The sequence below is a fragment of the Pholcus phalangioides genome, unplaced genomic scaffold, assembly GCF_987345545.1.
Source record: "Pholcus phalangioides strain wild (caught in Gottingen) unplaced genomic scaffold, Ppha-v1.0 ptg000004l_1, whole genome shotgun sequence".
Lineage (NCBI taxonomy): Eukaryota > Metazoa > Arthropoda > Arachnida > Araneae > Pholcidae > Pholcus > Pholcus phalangioides.
The window spans coordinates 18,250,292-18,266,940 of record NW_028301597.1 but is presented as its reverse complement, the minus strand read 5'-3'; the positions used below and the strand labels follow the sequence as shown (position 1 = coordinate 18,266,940).

At 38.1% G+C, this 16,649-nt stretch overlaps 1 protein-coding gene across 1 annotated transcript; it reads left to right on the top strand.

Annotated features, from left to right (window-relative positions):
• The first annotated feature begins 9,031 nt into the window (after positions 1–9,031).
• LOC149086691 (uncharacterized) lies at positions 9,032–14,880 on the top strand. The gene is made up of 5 exons (XM_089231047.1): positions 9,032–9,304; positions 10,602–10,816; positions 11,270–11,447; positions 11,595–11,714; positions 12,903–14,880. The coding sequence occupies exons 1-5, from the start codon at positions 9,232–9,234 to the stop codon at positions 13,064–13,066; spliced, it is 750 nt and encodes a 249-aa protein (XP_089087173.1). The 5' UTR covers positions 9,032–9,231; the 3' UTR covers positions 13,067–14,880.
• Positions 14,881–16,649: the final 1,769 nt, after the last annotated feature.

Here is a 16,649-nt window from a genome sequence, read left to right as displayed (position 1 = left end):
ACTGTTTGGCTGTAACTTACAAATTTACATGTCTTTGACAATTATTTAGGCTGTAATGTAACTAGCAACTTTACTTGCCTTGATATGATCACTTATTTCGGCGATATCCCTTATTTTTATGAAAGAAATATGGTCAGCCTATTTATCGTGATTATTAACACTTTCTACCAATTTTTTCGCAGGCCGGATAGAACCAATTGGCGGGCCGCATTTGGCTCGCGAGCCAGAGCTTGCGCACCACCCTGGCGTAAAGGAAACAAGGTAATATCAGATTGAAAAGTGAGTTGAGTTTCCAAGATGCTTTAATAGAGAGAAATAACCTAGAAGTCTGCCAAATAAATCAGTGGAATTCAATATAAGCGCCCATGAGTAATATCGGGCTCGCCTCTTGCAACAAGTGGACAAGCGCAGTTTATTTCATAAGTAAACACTAAAAAGGTAGCGTTTTTTTTTTAATTTCACCGCATTCACAATGGGTTCGACCCGAGACGAATCGGTATTCATGTCCTTTTTTTAGGCTATGGTATCACATAGAAGTCAGAGTGCATTGATGAACCATTTCTGACATATTGTCCAACTCCTTCGCGCCTTTCGTCTGCGGGATGATTGAGCTTCATCAGAAATGATCTCCGTGGTCTAGCCCGTGAAAATGATCGTTCGTCCAGTTTTTCTTCATCGGAGATGCTCGCGCTATTTCTGACGGATTTCACGGGATCGTCGTTTCCAACGTCTGAGAGACCGAGAGATTGAGATCGCTGGCTCCTAGCGCTCTCTCGTTCAGAAACGGCTCGTGCGTCGCTCGCGTCCATCCTCGTCTCGTCTCTGTCGAAGGCAGGATAGCCACTCTCGTACATCGGACGCTTAACGAACTGCCTAGATGGCCACTTCTTCATTCTAAACATTTGGCTTGGCCTTTTTTCTGACGGATACTGGTAGAGTCTGTACGCGCGTTTCTCGACAGTTTCCGGAGCAGACCTTTCGTTATCGGATTTCGGTTCCGAATTGTTATTCCGATTATTATTCTTCTCCTCGGCGACAGATTTCGACGCTATGTTTTTCACGTCCCTCGGACGTTTCTTATTGACGTCTCGATGCTTTGGTCTACCGTATTTGGCGTAATCTCGCTTCACGTTCCGTTCGGCAACTCCCCCTTCGTATTCCCCTACGGATTGTTTGGCGTATGTTTGTCCGAATTCCTCTTCGTCGTCGTCTTCCTCTTCATCTCTTTTGCCTTCCTTATGGAGCATCAATTTCTTTTTTTCGAAATCTATCTCGTCGTAAGCCTGGTTACGACTGGGAACGCTCGGGCCTTTCTTATATTCAAAGCCACCGCTGGCACCTAAACCGCCACCACCTTGGGCTTTAGCCATGTGCATCATATCTAATTCTTCTTCCATTTTAGTCGTGGTGAAGCTCGACTGAATGGTAAGATAGAAGAAAAAACTATATATATTTACCATGGGAATAAAAGTTTACTATCTCTGCGAAGAACGGTGAAGAACACTTTTTTGGCCCAACCGCATACCTTAACAGACGACCCAATAAAGAGCACAGGCCCAACATGACTGCAACTACCTACCCATAACTGATGACCCATTGGTGTGGACAGGCCCGATACAGCGACTGCCAAATTAGCCCAGAGTTCTAACTAAGAAATTCAACAAGAGTCTCAACTACTCTGGAACAGCCACATGTGACGCCACAGATCAAAGTAGTTTGGTTCCAACTGTTCCCCCATGTGCGCATGGCCGAGGCCTAAGGGGGTGGGAGGGGGTGGGAGTACTGGAGATTTTTAACCGTGGGTTTTCGAGGATAAGCATGTCAGTGCGTAAGCTAAGTATATATATACATGCAGTTTTACTTCCACTTACTGACGCTCTCGCTAGCGGACACCTCCTGTTAGCGGACAAAATTCTCCGTCCCATGGTGTCTGTTATCGAGAGATTTACATGTACTTCCAGTTAAGTATGAGGCCCCAGAACATGACTTTGCACTGTGACCCATAATGGTGAGAAGACAGTTATACATATAACTTCCACTGAAGAAGCTAACTCAAGCCCAAGGTAGGCTCGAACCGATGTTGATTTGTCGAGAGGGGTCTTTTTTATTATGAATTCGTTGGGCCATCTTACATTTTACATACACCTGCTTTTTCCATATAATTCGGCACTTGGAAGGGATGTGGTCATCCTTACCCCTTCCCCCATTCTAGATCAGTGCCTGGTCCAGGGCTCTGGTCCAGAGTGCAATTCAGTGAATAAAAAAGGTCTCGTCCCTGGATGAGAGAGTAAGGATCCCTTGGTAGACGGGAGGGGGAAAGGACGAGAAGAGTAAATATGATTCATAGGGGACATGGGCTTCTTAGCTACTGGACTAGTTCAACCTCGCAAAGGAAGGTAGACTTGAAAGGTCAAATGTTACGGATATTTCCCGCTTCAACTGACCCAGGGCTACCCCCAGACAGTAAAGTGCTTATATAGCGATCTCACCCGAGTTGTTTTCGGTTTAAAGAAAGAATCATGCATACCATATCGGTAGTTTCCGCGTTTTCAAAGAAATCAGTTACCATTATATCAGCATTTTCGGTCGTGGTCTCTTCGGCGAAAGTGGTAAACGTTTCCGCAATCTGCGGTTTCCCGAATTTTCGTGAGCCTGCCTTTTCCAGAACTTCCTGTAGCAGGATTTTCTGCAGAAGAACTAGTTTTCTCTTCTCGTCTTTTCCCCTGAACGACAAATTCGGTATAGATTTCCAAGAAGGCATCTCGACGCGCACTTTACTCTCCAGGGCGAAGTTGCTGCCCTTCGTCAAGGAAGGCCTGCCTATCGATCTGGGAAATTTATTGTCCTCGCCCTCGCTGTTACTACTATCGTCTTCGCTGGATTTCTTTTCTATGTTGTGAGCTTTAGTCTCCTGTTGGGGGTTTTGAGCACCGTCCGCAGATTTTTTCTTCATTTTCTTCGCGGTGTCGCTGTCCGCGGCGTCTCCTGGCTCTTCAGCGGTTAGAGACCTGGAGACTTTGGAGTCTTTATTCGATGCATCGCTCAAGGAATCTTCGAATTCCTCGTCGTTTCCGAAAGGTTGTTGCTGTTGAGCATCATCATCGAGCAAATCCTCCGAAATATCCCTCTTTTTCAGCTCCTGGGTCTCTCTTCGTTGCCCCAAGTATTTCGATTCACTCTGTGCGTCCTTACCTTGCGATGATTCGGGGACTTCGTAGCTCCGCTTATCGATATTGTGCGGACTTTCAAGGTGATTCTAGAGGGAGAGAGAAGCATATAAAGTTAATTTTTTTTTGCTCTCGTGTCTTTTATCGCGGAAGATAGTGGTTCTCAAAACGTTCGTCGCGGCTCATAAGGGCATCAATGCATCACCAACATTTATCAGGGGCGTAGTGGCAAGCTGGCAATACTGACACGTACCTATTCGGTTCTATGTTAGACCGTCCTTGAAAGCCGCGGGTGAACAAAGACCAGGACAAGGGACTCAAGGGTGACAAAAGTTTGGGAAAAACTGACGCAAGAGAAAAATTAACCCCTTTACGTACAAGCGTTTGGCAACAAATTTGGACGATGTGCAGATGAAACTAACAGAGATAAATGTAAAAAAAAGTAGTATCATTATTCACACATGGGAAATAAAGGAAAAAAGATGAGAAAAACTAGTGTATGTTTTTTCTTTCATTTTGTTTCTTTCTCTCAGGCACCCTCTCCTGTGTATGTTACTTTCTCAACCCCCGCTGTAATCTACAAACCAACCGCAGCGTGGGAAAAAGATAAAAGAAAATGTTCTCAGGTAAAAGAAAAGAAAAAGACGAATTGTGCTTCTATAGCATACCATGTTCAACGCATGGTCTGCGGGAAAATGTGGCCCTTGGAGTCATTATGTGGTCCTGGACCCCAAACCTAATTTTTGAAAATAAAGTGAGCGGAACATTCCCAGATCACTTGACGGACCTGCGGCGTATTTACAATTCACTTGAGCATATTTTCCACGGCTCAGTGGTAGAGCATTTAAGCGGCCCGCTCTGCTGGTCCAGGTCATTTAAGTCACCAGCAGATCAATCGAGCTGCACGCGGTGCATTTACAGATCGCTCAAATGACTTACCACACTGTTCCAGATCGCTTAAGTGGCCCGCGACACGTTTTCAAACCAATGAAGTGGCTCGCAAAGGTTGAGCGCTCTTTTTCACAGAATTACCAATGAAGAGTACAGAAGGAAGAGATAGCTCAAATTTATTTCTTCCAGTCGCACAGGGACGAGACGAGATATATTTCCGTGATCATTAAGGGGTTAAAATATTGGGAACAAATTAACTTTCTCCAAGAGGGCCACTGTTCTTCAGATAACGGTTACGCCTCCTTGATGAGGTTAACTTTAGTAAAGGTAAAAAATTTCGAATAAAAAAAAATTGTCTCCATTGGGAGGTAGCCCCCTGCAAAATAGGGCTTCATTACATTACATACTCATCAAGATGAAATGTCCACGGTCACCATAAATCGAATTTTAAAGAGCAGATTCTTGAAGTTCTTATTCTGAAAAATTGAAATTATTGGCTATGATATTTTGTACACATTTGGCATTTGTAATAGATACGTTGCATAATTAATTCTTTAATATGAATATTTAATTCTTTGATATGAATATTTAATTCTTTAATATGAATATTTAATTCTTTAATATGAATATTTAATTCTTTAATATGAATATTTAATTCTTTAATATGAATATTTAATTCTTTAATATGAGTAATTAATTCTAACATTAAGAGTACTGTAATTAACTAACTGTTAAGAGTACCGAAGTATGAAAATGCGATGAGATTGACGGAATTCGTTGACCAGTTCCAAAGAAGCACCATTTTCCATGGTGTACCAATCAATCACCTGTGCAGGATCTGAGCTAACTGTGTGCCATTGTTTTTCAACCCTCCCCACAGGGAACACAAATAGGCACAGGGCATTTAAAATTCACTCATAATATAATAGGCAAAATAGCCTGTTGAGTTGTCGGCTTTTGAGAATTCAAAACACAGGTATCAGTACTTCTTAAGCAGCCGCTGTAGTGGTGGAGCGGTATCTCGACTTGGCAATAAGAGAGGGTTTTAAGCGAGTGAGATATCTTGAAATTGCGTAAATACATCAAGTTAGGCGAGATATTTAGTCATTGTCGCTGTAAGGGTTAAGTGATAAATAAATTTATCAATAAAAAGTTCAAGATGTATTAACATCTACAAAATGATTTTGTGGGGGAGGGGGGGGCACAGGGCACACATTGTGATTCTGTAGCTGGCTCTGTGTGTCCACCCATTCAGCCCAATTTATCAAAATATTAAGGGCTGAGTGTAGAGTATATTTCAGCGGGATGTGTTATTATATACCTGGTATCACGTGGTTTTTCATCTCTTATGCAAAGCTGCATATTTCTTGAAAGACTAGGTCTTCGGATTAACGTATTCTCTGGCATTACCCGGCATGTCGGAAAACATCGAGGGACACCGGCATGCTGGGAATAACCGTATTACCTGGCATGTCGGGAAATTTGACTCATAGATTCTGGAAAAAGTCTTGAATATATCTTCAATACAAAAATCCACTGATTGGGCTAGATGCATACTGTGATACTGAATTATTTAACCTCGCTTTTGCCTGCATGCTGGGAACGGAACAGACCCCCCCCCCCCCCACAACATTAAAAAATCTGGTGTCCGAAAACCGAAAACAAGTCGCGTGTATACGCCGAACCGCTATAAAGGGCCCTTCGCGCTATGACTGGGCCCAGTCATAGTGCGAAGGGCCCTTAAGAGTCTTGCACATACATATGATTTGTTCCGCGACTTGTTTTGACTCCTAGTAGCTTCAAGGAGATGACCGGCCTAACGCAGTAACATCAAATAAAAATGATGACAGTTAATCAAGACAAACAACATTGAAAGGCATGGGGGAATCGTTAGTCAGGACACGGGTAACTTTTAACCCTTTAAGCGGCATCAACGAGATATATCGTCTCTTTGGAAGTCATTTATTTTAGCATTGGCACTCCCCCGACATTTTGTGAAGTTGATTTCACGCTGGAACCTTATTTCCCTTATGCCCCTTAGTCTGCACCTTGTGAAAATCGATATGAAGCCTAACTCATTAAAAAGAGGTTTTAGTGATTTCTGCTGTGCCGCTTAAAGGGTTAAACACCTTATTCTTATTATAGCGTAGAATCACTCTGAAATTTTGTTTTAATATTAAGTTGAAACAATATTTATTCGGCAGTACTTACTATCGCTACTCTGTTGACAGATAACTTGTCATCATCTGCAGGATATACTTGACCATCTCGCGCGAGGCCACTAACCAACGCGACGAAGGTAATTGCGAGTAAAATGTACATCTTATTACCTATGTAACTAGCGGTAGATTTCGGAAGAGCCGATACATTTTAATCTGACAATCAAGTATTTCTAGTAGCGATTCTTAGCAGCATGGTTAGTTGACCAAAACTTTGTTGCGCTGAACTGGGACTGGTATCGGCAACAATAAGATGCAATACAAAAAATTCAATTCAAGTGCTTTCCAACAATTTTTAGAAATTTGAAAAAAAATTGTTCGTAAAGTAAAAGTCCGTTATAATGACAGACCCAATCACGCCGAAAATTGCCGCTGTAACGGATTTTTCGTTATAAGCGAATTTTAATTAATTTTTTTTTTGCTCTGTTAGGTGTTAGTTTGTTGATTTTTTTGCATTTTCTGCAAATGTCTTTTAGATCATTTCGCTATAATATTGGCGAGTAAGAACCCAACCCTAGTCATGAGAGTCAATTTTTTGGTCGGACAGCAGTTGATTTTTCTCTAAGAGGTTTTTGTGGGCATATAATTTCGTATTATTAATGCGATTTAGCCAACAATTCGAACAGTTAAAATTTTCAATTATTATCTCATTGCTCACTTACAAGACTAGTCAAATAACTGGTCCAAGCTTTGGTCAAACCTAGTTCTGGCCAAATGGCTGGTCGAGGCTCTGGTCAAATAACTGGTCTAAGTTTTGATCAAATGACTGGTCTAAGTTTTGATCAAATGACTGGTCTAAGTTTTGATCAAATGACTGGTCTAAGTTTTGATCAAATGACTGGTCTAAGTTTTGATCAAATGACTGGTCTAAGTTTTGATCAAATGACTGGTCTAAGTTTTGATCAAATGACTAGTCCAAGCTCTGGTCCAATGACTGGTCATAGTTTTGGCCAAATGACTGCTCCAGGCTCTAGTCAAATGACTGGTCCAAGTTCTGGTGAAATAACTGGACTAAGTTCCGGTCAAGAACCGGTCAGTTCCGGTTAAATAATATCTGGGATCATTAGTGACTAGGAGAGACAGAAATCGAATAAAATTGTCACATATCCAGTGTGTATAGTGGGCAAGTTTAACAGTCAGCTTAAGCAACACCATCTATAGCATAAGGCCTCCGCGCGAAGCTCGTGACGTCACTGAAGAAGGTAATCTCACCTATAACCATTAGATATAGCAGGCCGACGCATGCGTCATCTTTACCCTTTTTGTAGCATATCCAATGGATGTAGGTGAGATGACCTTCTTCAGTGACGTCACGAGCTTCGCGCGGTGGTCTTCCGCTGTAAATGGTTTTGGCTTAAGCCACCTGGCAGTCGGGTGGTCATGGGAGCTAGCCTCTGACTGCGTAGGTCTAGGTTCGAATCCCGGTTCGAGCATAAGTGTGTCTACTATTACTAAAAAATTCCTTGGATAGATCGTACGTATCTCTTGGAAATACGTAAAAAAAAAGTGGGAGGGGGGGGGGTAAAAAATGTGACTTTTCTATGTCCATTTTCTGTTAGAAATGTTGACGAGTAATCATGTAAGTTGATAAGCGTCATCCATAAGTTTAATTCTTGAAGGAAAAACTGGTGATTTAGAGAATTCCTTTGACGTTATAGTGAACGCTTTCTAATTTTCAACTCGCTATAGAGAATACATTTTGTGACTCCTTTTTGACAATCACTTGCGAAACACTCGTTTGAGTGATTCTCATTTTAAGCCGCGCTCATTTTACCAGACTTTTACTGTAGTTTGAACAGTGGCGTATTTATAGAAGGGCTTAACGGGCTATAGCCCAGTGCAGCAAATTTGAGGAATGCGTCACCAAAAAAAAATTAGTAGAATGGAAAGAGGGCAGCAAAATTTGCATAAACCTAAACAAAATCCGCCTCTGCCCAGATAGTAAGGGGTTAGTGAGTGATCAAAAGAGTGACCTAGAGAGTTTGCATGCACGTGAGTGAGAAAAACAGGGACTTGGAGCGTGCGTAGGAATGGGGATCTGTGGACCAAAAGAGTGGCATAAGAACAAGAGATCCGGTCAGTGAGTGATCCAGAGCGTGTGCAAGCATGTGAATGACCAAAAGAACGACCTAGAACAGCAGTTCTCAACCCGCGCTCCACGCTCGAGGAAAACAAAACAAATCAGTACATTTGTAAAAAATAGAATAAGGGGAGGAGGCTACGGGGCTCCGATTCAGAAATTATACACCTTAAAGAACTTCATGAGCCAATAAAGGTTGAGAACTGTTGACCTAGAATATGTGTAAACTTATAAATGATCGAAAGAGTGACCTATATAAAGCAAGCAACCACGTCAGTGAGTAAGCAAATGAATGACCTAGAGCATGTGCAAGTATATGAGTGACCAAAACAGTGTGGAAGCATGTGAATCACTAAAGCGACTTAAAGACACTAGCGTACTTGTAGGTGGAGAATGGGTTATATATATAGCGCAGGGCGGCGAATTCAAGGAAAGAGCAGTCAAGAAAACTAGACTAGAATCAGGTGAAGGGCGGCAGAATTCTTGTAGCCCCCAGGTGGAAAAACCATATGAGAGCCTCTGATTTTGAAGTTAACAATCAATTTCGAATACGTAAATATGCAGAACCCTATTTACAATCATTATACCTTACATATTAAATGTTTTTTTTTGTAATAAACTCGAAAGAAATAATGCAATAGAAATGGAGCGGCCCTTTCCTTCGTTATGTAACGGTTCGGAATTTCGATATGGGGATATCGTTCCTCTTTGAGAATAATCAGCATAAATACATATTTGTTTTTCTCGAATTATCGGTTGGCTTCTCGAAACGTTATCGATAGATCTCGGCGGGTGTTCTTGAAGTGGCTTCACCGTGACCAGCAAAGAATTTTCTAGAAAATGTCTACTATTTTCGTTCGGGAGCGTCATAGGGATGGTTCGGCTTCTATCCGGAATCATAACTTTGATTCCATTGTTATGTGCAGCATTAGCATCGCTTCCGATATGTGAGTATACCAAGCTTCTTGTTGACATTGCCTGTATGGTGTAAATGTTACGGGCGGTAAATGTGATAAATCTAGTAGTTATTATGCATAATCACCGACTATTTTGGTAAGGTTGATAAATTTCCCTAAGTTTATCACTTTCACCGGTGGTTATGTATGATGCCCAAGCCACGTTGGTAGTTTTAATGGAGTGCTAAAAATGATTATCATTTTCAACTAGCGATCATGCATAATATCCAAGCGTCTCTGGTAAACATGATCGTACACAAATCACACTAAATTCATTGCCCTTGACGGTTATTATATAAGCATAATCGCCACTTCATAAATAAATCCTATTACCGTGATAAGATAAATTATTCAAACGACCGTAATTGTGAACCCGAATCTGAACTGGTTTTAATGAATCCTGATATTCAACAAATTTTTCCGAACACCCCCCCCCCCCCCCGAAATAACTCATATAACAATTTACTCCTGTTTGACGAATTCTGAAATCGGACCTCAATATAACGAATTCCTAGTCAACAAATTTTTCGATAGTACCATGATACAACGAACTCTCATTTAACAAATTTTACGATCGCATACAGATATAATAATCCCTTGTTTAACTAATTTTATGGTCGTTCTCTGATATAACGAGCTCTCATTTAACAAATTCTTTGATTTAACGAATTTTTTCAAGTTCTCATTCAACAGCTTCGCACAGGGACTTGATTCGAAAGAAAAGAAATTCGTTAAATCGTGAAATCAATCAAGTGGGAGTTCGTTGTATCGGGACCGACTATATTTATCAAACATACTACAGAGACACCCATTTAGGAATATTTTCCATATTTATCAAACTCACCAGTTACACTGGGGTTTTATGTATAATTACCGGTAAAAGCGAAAAATTTCAAGTATTTATCAAATTTACCAGATACTCTTGGGTATTATGCATAATCATCGATAAAGGTGATCATTTTTAACATTCATCAAATTTACCAACTGCACTCATAATTTAGATATTATGCATAATCTCCGATAAAAAAGTGATGTAATTTTTTTTTATCATTTATTAAATTTACCAACGACGCTTCGGAATTATGCATGATCGTCTGTAAAATTGATAAATTTATCAAATGCACCGAGGCGATTGGTGATTATGCATAACTCGCTATTGTGCCCATTTACCGTAACATGAATGAAAAGTACTTTGAGGGATTTATTGTGTTCTGAATCTTCCTATACATCAAGTAGAAAATTTTGCAAATTAAATACAATAATATGACAAATAAAAATTATTATTTAGACTTGATTCCGCCAGACTGCGATGATCACAATCCGATTCAGATCACGGTCCACCCTCCAAGTGGTTCAGTGAATTCTTCCGGAGTCTTGGAAATGAACGAATACAGACCGAACATCAAATGCAAAATTATTTTACGACCTATTGGGAAGCAGTATGGCATAACTATTGCAACAAGGAGAGTTGATCTACGTCCTGGTTGTGTAGATAAGATCAAGGTAGGTTGCAAAAGTTATAGGTTACTTGCATATATGTAGGGTGTTCCCTTAATTTCTTAAACAGTTTCAAACTCATAACAATTTAAGGAATCTGTACATTTGAATACGGTTCACAAAAGAGTTATTCTCACGAAGGGGAATTTTTTCCAGTACAGAAAAGAAAATTATTTTAGTTTTTCGTCAATAGATAGCGCTGCACGAAAGAAAATTCCTGGAAATATGCAAATTCCCTCCCCCCCCGCAACCGACCATCGGACCAGGGCGAAATGTAATGTTCAACTGTAATGACACACCCATGCCATATTTTCACACGCAATAATTATGCCAGACTACAAAAAGCAAAAAAGCTAATCGATGTAGTAGTAAACTGAATAAAGAGCGCACTAAGATCTATGAAACTAGGAAATTGAACGTTTTATGTGAGTGATTTATTATTATTACTTTTTTCCCTAGGTGTCTGATAGTTTCGGTAAGCCCGATGGAATTTACGGAGGTGGTTGTATTAGCTTCACCGACCCGAGCGAATCACGTGCTTTCGAAACTCTTGGCAACGTGACGATTGTTTTCGAATCCGGTAAAGGGAAAACCAATGGTTACCAGGGATTTCAATTCATCTTCACTTCTTTTCTACGTAAGTTCTACGATTCCAAATTATGAAATTTATATGCGAGTAATCTGGTTATTTCTTCCAGATTTTTGTCGAATAATGTCATAGCAGTCATGGTAGATACCAGTTTTCAGTAATTATGCTTATTTCCTATCTACGGTAATTTCTTAGACTCTCCATGCGAAGACCCATCATCGCAATATGCTTGCGCAAACTTCAGGTGCATATCGAAAGATTTTGGATGCGATGGACACAATCACTGCGGGGATCGAAGTGACCAGAGGCATTGTCGTATGTACCGCAGTTTTAATTAATTGTTCTGGTATTTTTGATGACAAATCATTTCCCGGCTAATACAGGGTTTGCCCAAATGAATGATATGATTTCAAAAATTTATATTTCCAAAACTATTATGCATAATATAAATTTGTGATACATAAAAATAAAGAGAAAAAACCTTGAACTTTTTCAATTTTTTTTCCAGCATCGCTTAATAAATGGCAGCACTTAGTGAACGCACTTAGTGGCGTAGAACGCAGTGACTGTAATTGACTCAACCATTCGTTTCTTTGTTTTTTTTTTTCGGTTTCAAACGTTGCGCAGAAGTAGCGGAAACAATCCTTGCATATTCTAATACACAAAAACTTTTTTCTCTCATTGTCATCATTTTTAACTTGAGACACAGCGTTCTACGGAAGTGCTGTCATCTATTGAGTGATGTTGGAAAAAAACTTTGAATGTTTTCATTTCCCATGTATTACAGAAATATGATGTATTGAACCTTTATTAAACGGAAAGCAACGGAAAAACATCGCAGTCTCTTGTGATTCCGTTAAAGACAGTTTTTACTGTATTTAGATTATGTGTAATAGTTTTGAAAATATAAATTTTTAAAACCGTGCCATTCGTTAGTGCAAACCCTCTACTTGAATGAAATAAATAGGCTATATCTCTCTCTGTGGATATGACGCAGAGGCGAGCTTCGGGAAAAATTGTCGTTCTCTCCACCGGGAATGGAACCCAGTACCTCTTGCATACCGAGTAAGTGCAATGACCATGCTAAGTTCAACTCGGCATAATATCCAGATAGGCTATTGATTTCAGGTATCATGGTAGAGCAAAAAAAATCATCATCCATCCTTGTACTTAAATATTTCCACTTTTGCATAAAAATCCTTCAGGATGGTTACGTTTACTTATGAATTAAGGAAATATGAAAATTTAAATGTAACAGAAACAAGAAAGAATTTTTTAAAATGTTAATTCCCAGACATATAGAAATTTCTTAGAACTTTTAGTTGCACAATATTTTGAACATTTCTGTAGTAAAGAGTCAATTTTGTAGCAATATTACTTTTCTGTACTAGTAAAAGTCGTCAAAATTTAAATAGCGTATTGCCCATTTAGAAGAATTTCTCTTTACTGTATAACTACAATCGTGAAATAATTGAGTGTATGTGTGTGCGTGTGTATTTCCAGCCTTGTCTGCTCCTTCTATAGCTGTGTTAGTGATTGGTGGTTCCGCTTTAGTTATAGCAGCCTTATTGATATCTATGTACTGTTTGAAGAAGCGAAAAAGAATCTCCATACTCAACAAGGGGTATCAGAAGAATACAACTGGATACCAGAAGAATTTAATATAAGTTATTTGTTATATATATAACTTTTTTTTACTTTTACTCGCTAAATTTGTCTTATTCCACTCCTCCCACTATATTCCTTCGTTTGAACTACTACTACTACTGAACAGCATATGTACCTCGTACAGATTCCTCTACGGAATTTCTTACGAACTGGTACATGCCGGAATGTGCGTGTACGTGTGAATCTTCGTTTCAACTGCTTTTATTCGGCACGCGATTCTAAAATACGATACTGCACATGTTTTATTTTTCTCATTCCAGAAAGTAAAAACAAACTGGTGGTGGTCAACTTTTCTTAGAACGTGCCACAATCGAGACCACAAATCTTATTCTTTCCTTTCTCCAACATGAAAATTTTTATACCCCACTCAATTTTTATAATTACTGTCGTTAAGAGTTGTCCAATGCCCCCCGTACAAACGTGATTGTCTCATATTTGGAAGGAATCTCCCACAGTGTGCTTTCTCCATAATTTTAATTAAATTCGAAAGTGTAAATTTTCCTTTGAAAATTTTTGTTTTTCCTTCCGAAATTAGTATATGTCCTCGTATTTGCGAATGTTTTCAAAAATTTGGGAAATTTTTGTGTAAAAAGAATAATTGCGTGCACCATAGGGGTTGGTAACATCTGTAATAGGCTACCATATATGTCGAGTTTATTATTACATATGTAATTATGTACCGTTTCAGTATCATTCTCCATAAAAAAAAATTCATAAAAAAAAGTATCACTGGGAAATGCGTACTTGGTACCTGAATTTATGCATTGCATCATTTGATGTCATTTAATAATGATGTGTTTTTTATCACCTTTCTTTTACTTAATTCGTAAGAATTTTTTTGCTTGTGTGCAAAACATGGCTTTTCTTCATAAGAAAGTTATACTTTGTAGTATCGTAAAAATAAAGTGTATTATACTTCACGTTGGATTAGTTTATATGCGTTTTATTGATGGGAAAAAATTCGTAGTGATCTTTTGTGCGCATAATGTGTATCTAGAAATTATGTCAGAGAATTTTTGAATTTATAATATATATATACTCGTACTATATGGATATTAATTTGAAAATTTTATATTCGCAAATCTTTTTCCACAATCACATGAAACATATAACTATGAAACACATGAAAATTAGATATCAATGAGGAAATATCTCAACTGTTTTGACCTTTGATAAGGAATTTTCCTGATCATGTCAGAATTCAATGTTTTTGTTACCTGAAGTTTTTCCTCATTTTTTATGTTTATGAGAGAGAAAAAATAAAAAATATCAAACCAACAAATAAAATCATAATTGGTGCACTCGTTTCCAAAAGTTAAGTTCATTCCACGCAATACATATTAGCAATTTTTGAAAGCCTAGTTGAATTTGAGTGACCGAAAATCGCTGCTGATGTAGATGCCAGTATTAAAATATAGATGTTACAACCAATCACGATTCACTGTCTGTTCTATTGAAGCAGGGCAGTCAATCAAAGATGTCACTCTTTTCTTTGGTGTTGATCGTAATTTTTCCATGATGAAAAAAATAGACCTGTGCCCGGTCGACCAAGAATTACCAACCCCCCCCCCCCCCCGATGATCGGTATATTGCTATAGTAGCCAAGCGGAATCGACGAGTGACCCCCCCCCCCAACCCAGCTGTTATATCCATGGTTGCAACGTTTTTTTTTTTTTTTTTTTTTTTTGGCTTCAAGCATCAATTTGTTACGGACAACAAATGTGGTAACACACGTGATCACATAATATGACATAATATAATTGTGATGTTATCACATTATTTACGAAAATTAAATATTATTTTGAACTTTGTATTCAATTCTTATTTTCTTGCAATTCATAAACATATTTACTACCTTCATGTGCAATTTGGTGTTGATCAAAGCTTTACTTTTCAATTTTTTCTGTTGATTTCACTGTCGCGTGCTTAACTTTTGGAAAAACCAGTGTATATTTTTCCAGGATTTCACCACATTACTCATAATGTATGCAAATATGCAAGTTTTCCTGTTGCGGCCTATGACGTTGCAGCTGATCATTATGTTGGTCCTCGATCAGAGAGAAGTGGGCTACCCCCTGCTCTATAAAACAAGAAAAATTACCAAAAATGTTTCTTTTGCATTTCCGGTAAAGTTAATTTTGGTGAAAGGATGCACCAATGAGGAATATTAATGCAATTACAATTATTTGAAAGCGTCAGTCATAGATTGAACTGAAATTCTTCAATTTACTAACTGCCAAATGTATAAGCCTCGCATATGTAGAAACAATAACACAACTTTTTTGAAAACTATCTTGGTTTCTGTACCAAACTGAAAGTTTACTGCCTAAAAGCATATCCCATAAGAGAAAAACTTGAAAATATCAATTTATATATCCGTAAACTTGGAGCTTAAAATGGGAGTATAGTTGAACCTTTTCAAGACGAACTTGCTCAATATGATTTTCGATTAATACGAATTAAATATTTTTCGCATTGTTTTATTGGTTAACACAAAATTCGTTAAGTTGATCATTTTGATCATTTTTGTCACACGAGGGCTAAAAATTCGTTTAGTACGAAATATGTTCTGCATTTTTTTAGATCCCTCGTCTTTTTCTTTTCTTTTTCTGACCTTGTATAAGTCTTTCAGTAGAAGATGGGAGGGCAAGGAAAAAAAATATTTTTCATCAAAGATGCAGAAATATGCAAATAATGTCATAAAATTATTAAAATATGCTCTATCACGTAAAAATAGTGAACTATGCAAAAAAAATTAAAAATAAATATGTCATGGAAGTCCTAGCCCTAGTTATTACAGTTAGAGTGATCGTATTCATATCATGTAGTTAATTTTTTTTAACTAAAAATTTCTATGTTCTTGATATATACCTAATTATATAATAATTATATTATTATATGGTTCTATATAATCTATGAAGTTCTGGAGAGTAAAGACGAAATATTTTTGTAGCTCTCCTGAATTTTTATTTTTTAAATATTCTCATGTGGGAAATATTCCACGAAGAAAAATTCAAAAACTCTAGATATTAAATAATTTCATGAGAAACAAAGAGATATGAATCAGTAAATAAAAAGAATACTGTTGATCCTCATTCGATTTCCATTTTTTTCCTGAAAAACTCGTTTTATTCATATGAGGACTTGTGCTCAACCATTACTTAAAAATGATCTTGACCCGCTTTGAAGATATTCAAATTTCTTTCTCTTACTACCACAGCCTCTCTACTTCCACTTCTCATCAATCTAATTGATATATGTATAAAATTCTATTATTATTATTTAATTCAACAATATTTACATAGTATAGAAATTAAAGTAATTCTTAAGCAAAATAGTCACATAATACATTAAATTGATATTCCTTGAATGTCTTCTTCCAGTTTTTTTCTCAATTATTCATGCAAAAAAAAAAAAGAAAAAACACCTGTTGCTATCATTTTTCTTCTCTGGCAACCGTTTGCGTAATACTCGCTATACCTTTAAGTGGTCTTATAACAAGAAAAAGCGAGACCAGTTTCTCGAGGGTACTTTTTTTTAAGGCATTCATGGAGGGGGAAAGAAAATAGGGTCCGTAGACAC

Coding starts and splice junctions, on each gene's coding strand:
- LOC149086691 (XM_089231047.1), top strand. CDS start 9,232: ATGGTTCGGCTTCTATCCGGAATCATAACTTTGATTCCATTGTTATGT. Junction 9,305..10,601: donor ATTAGCATCGCTTCCGATAT/GTGAGTATACCA, acceptor ATTATTATTTAG/ACTTGATTCCGCCAGACTGC. Junction 11,715..12,902: donor AAGTGACCAGAGGCATTGTC/GTATGTACCGCA, acceptor GTGTATTTCCAG/CCTTGTCTGCTCCTTCTATA.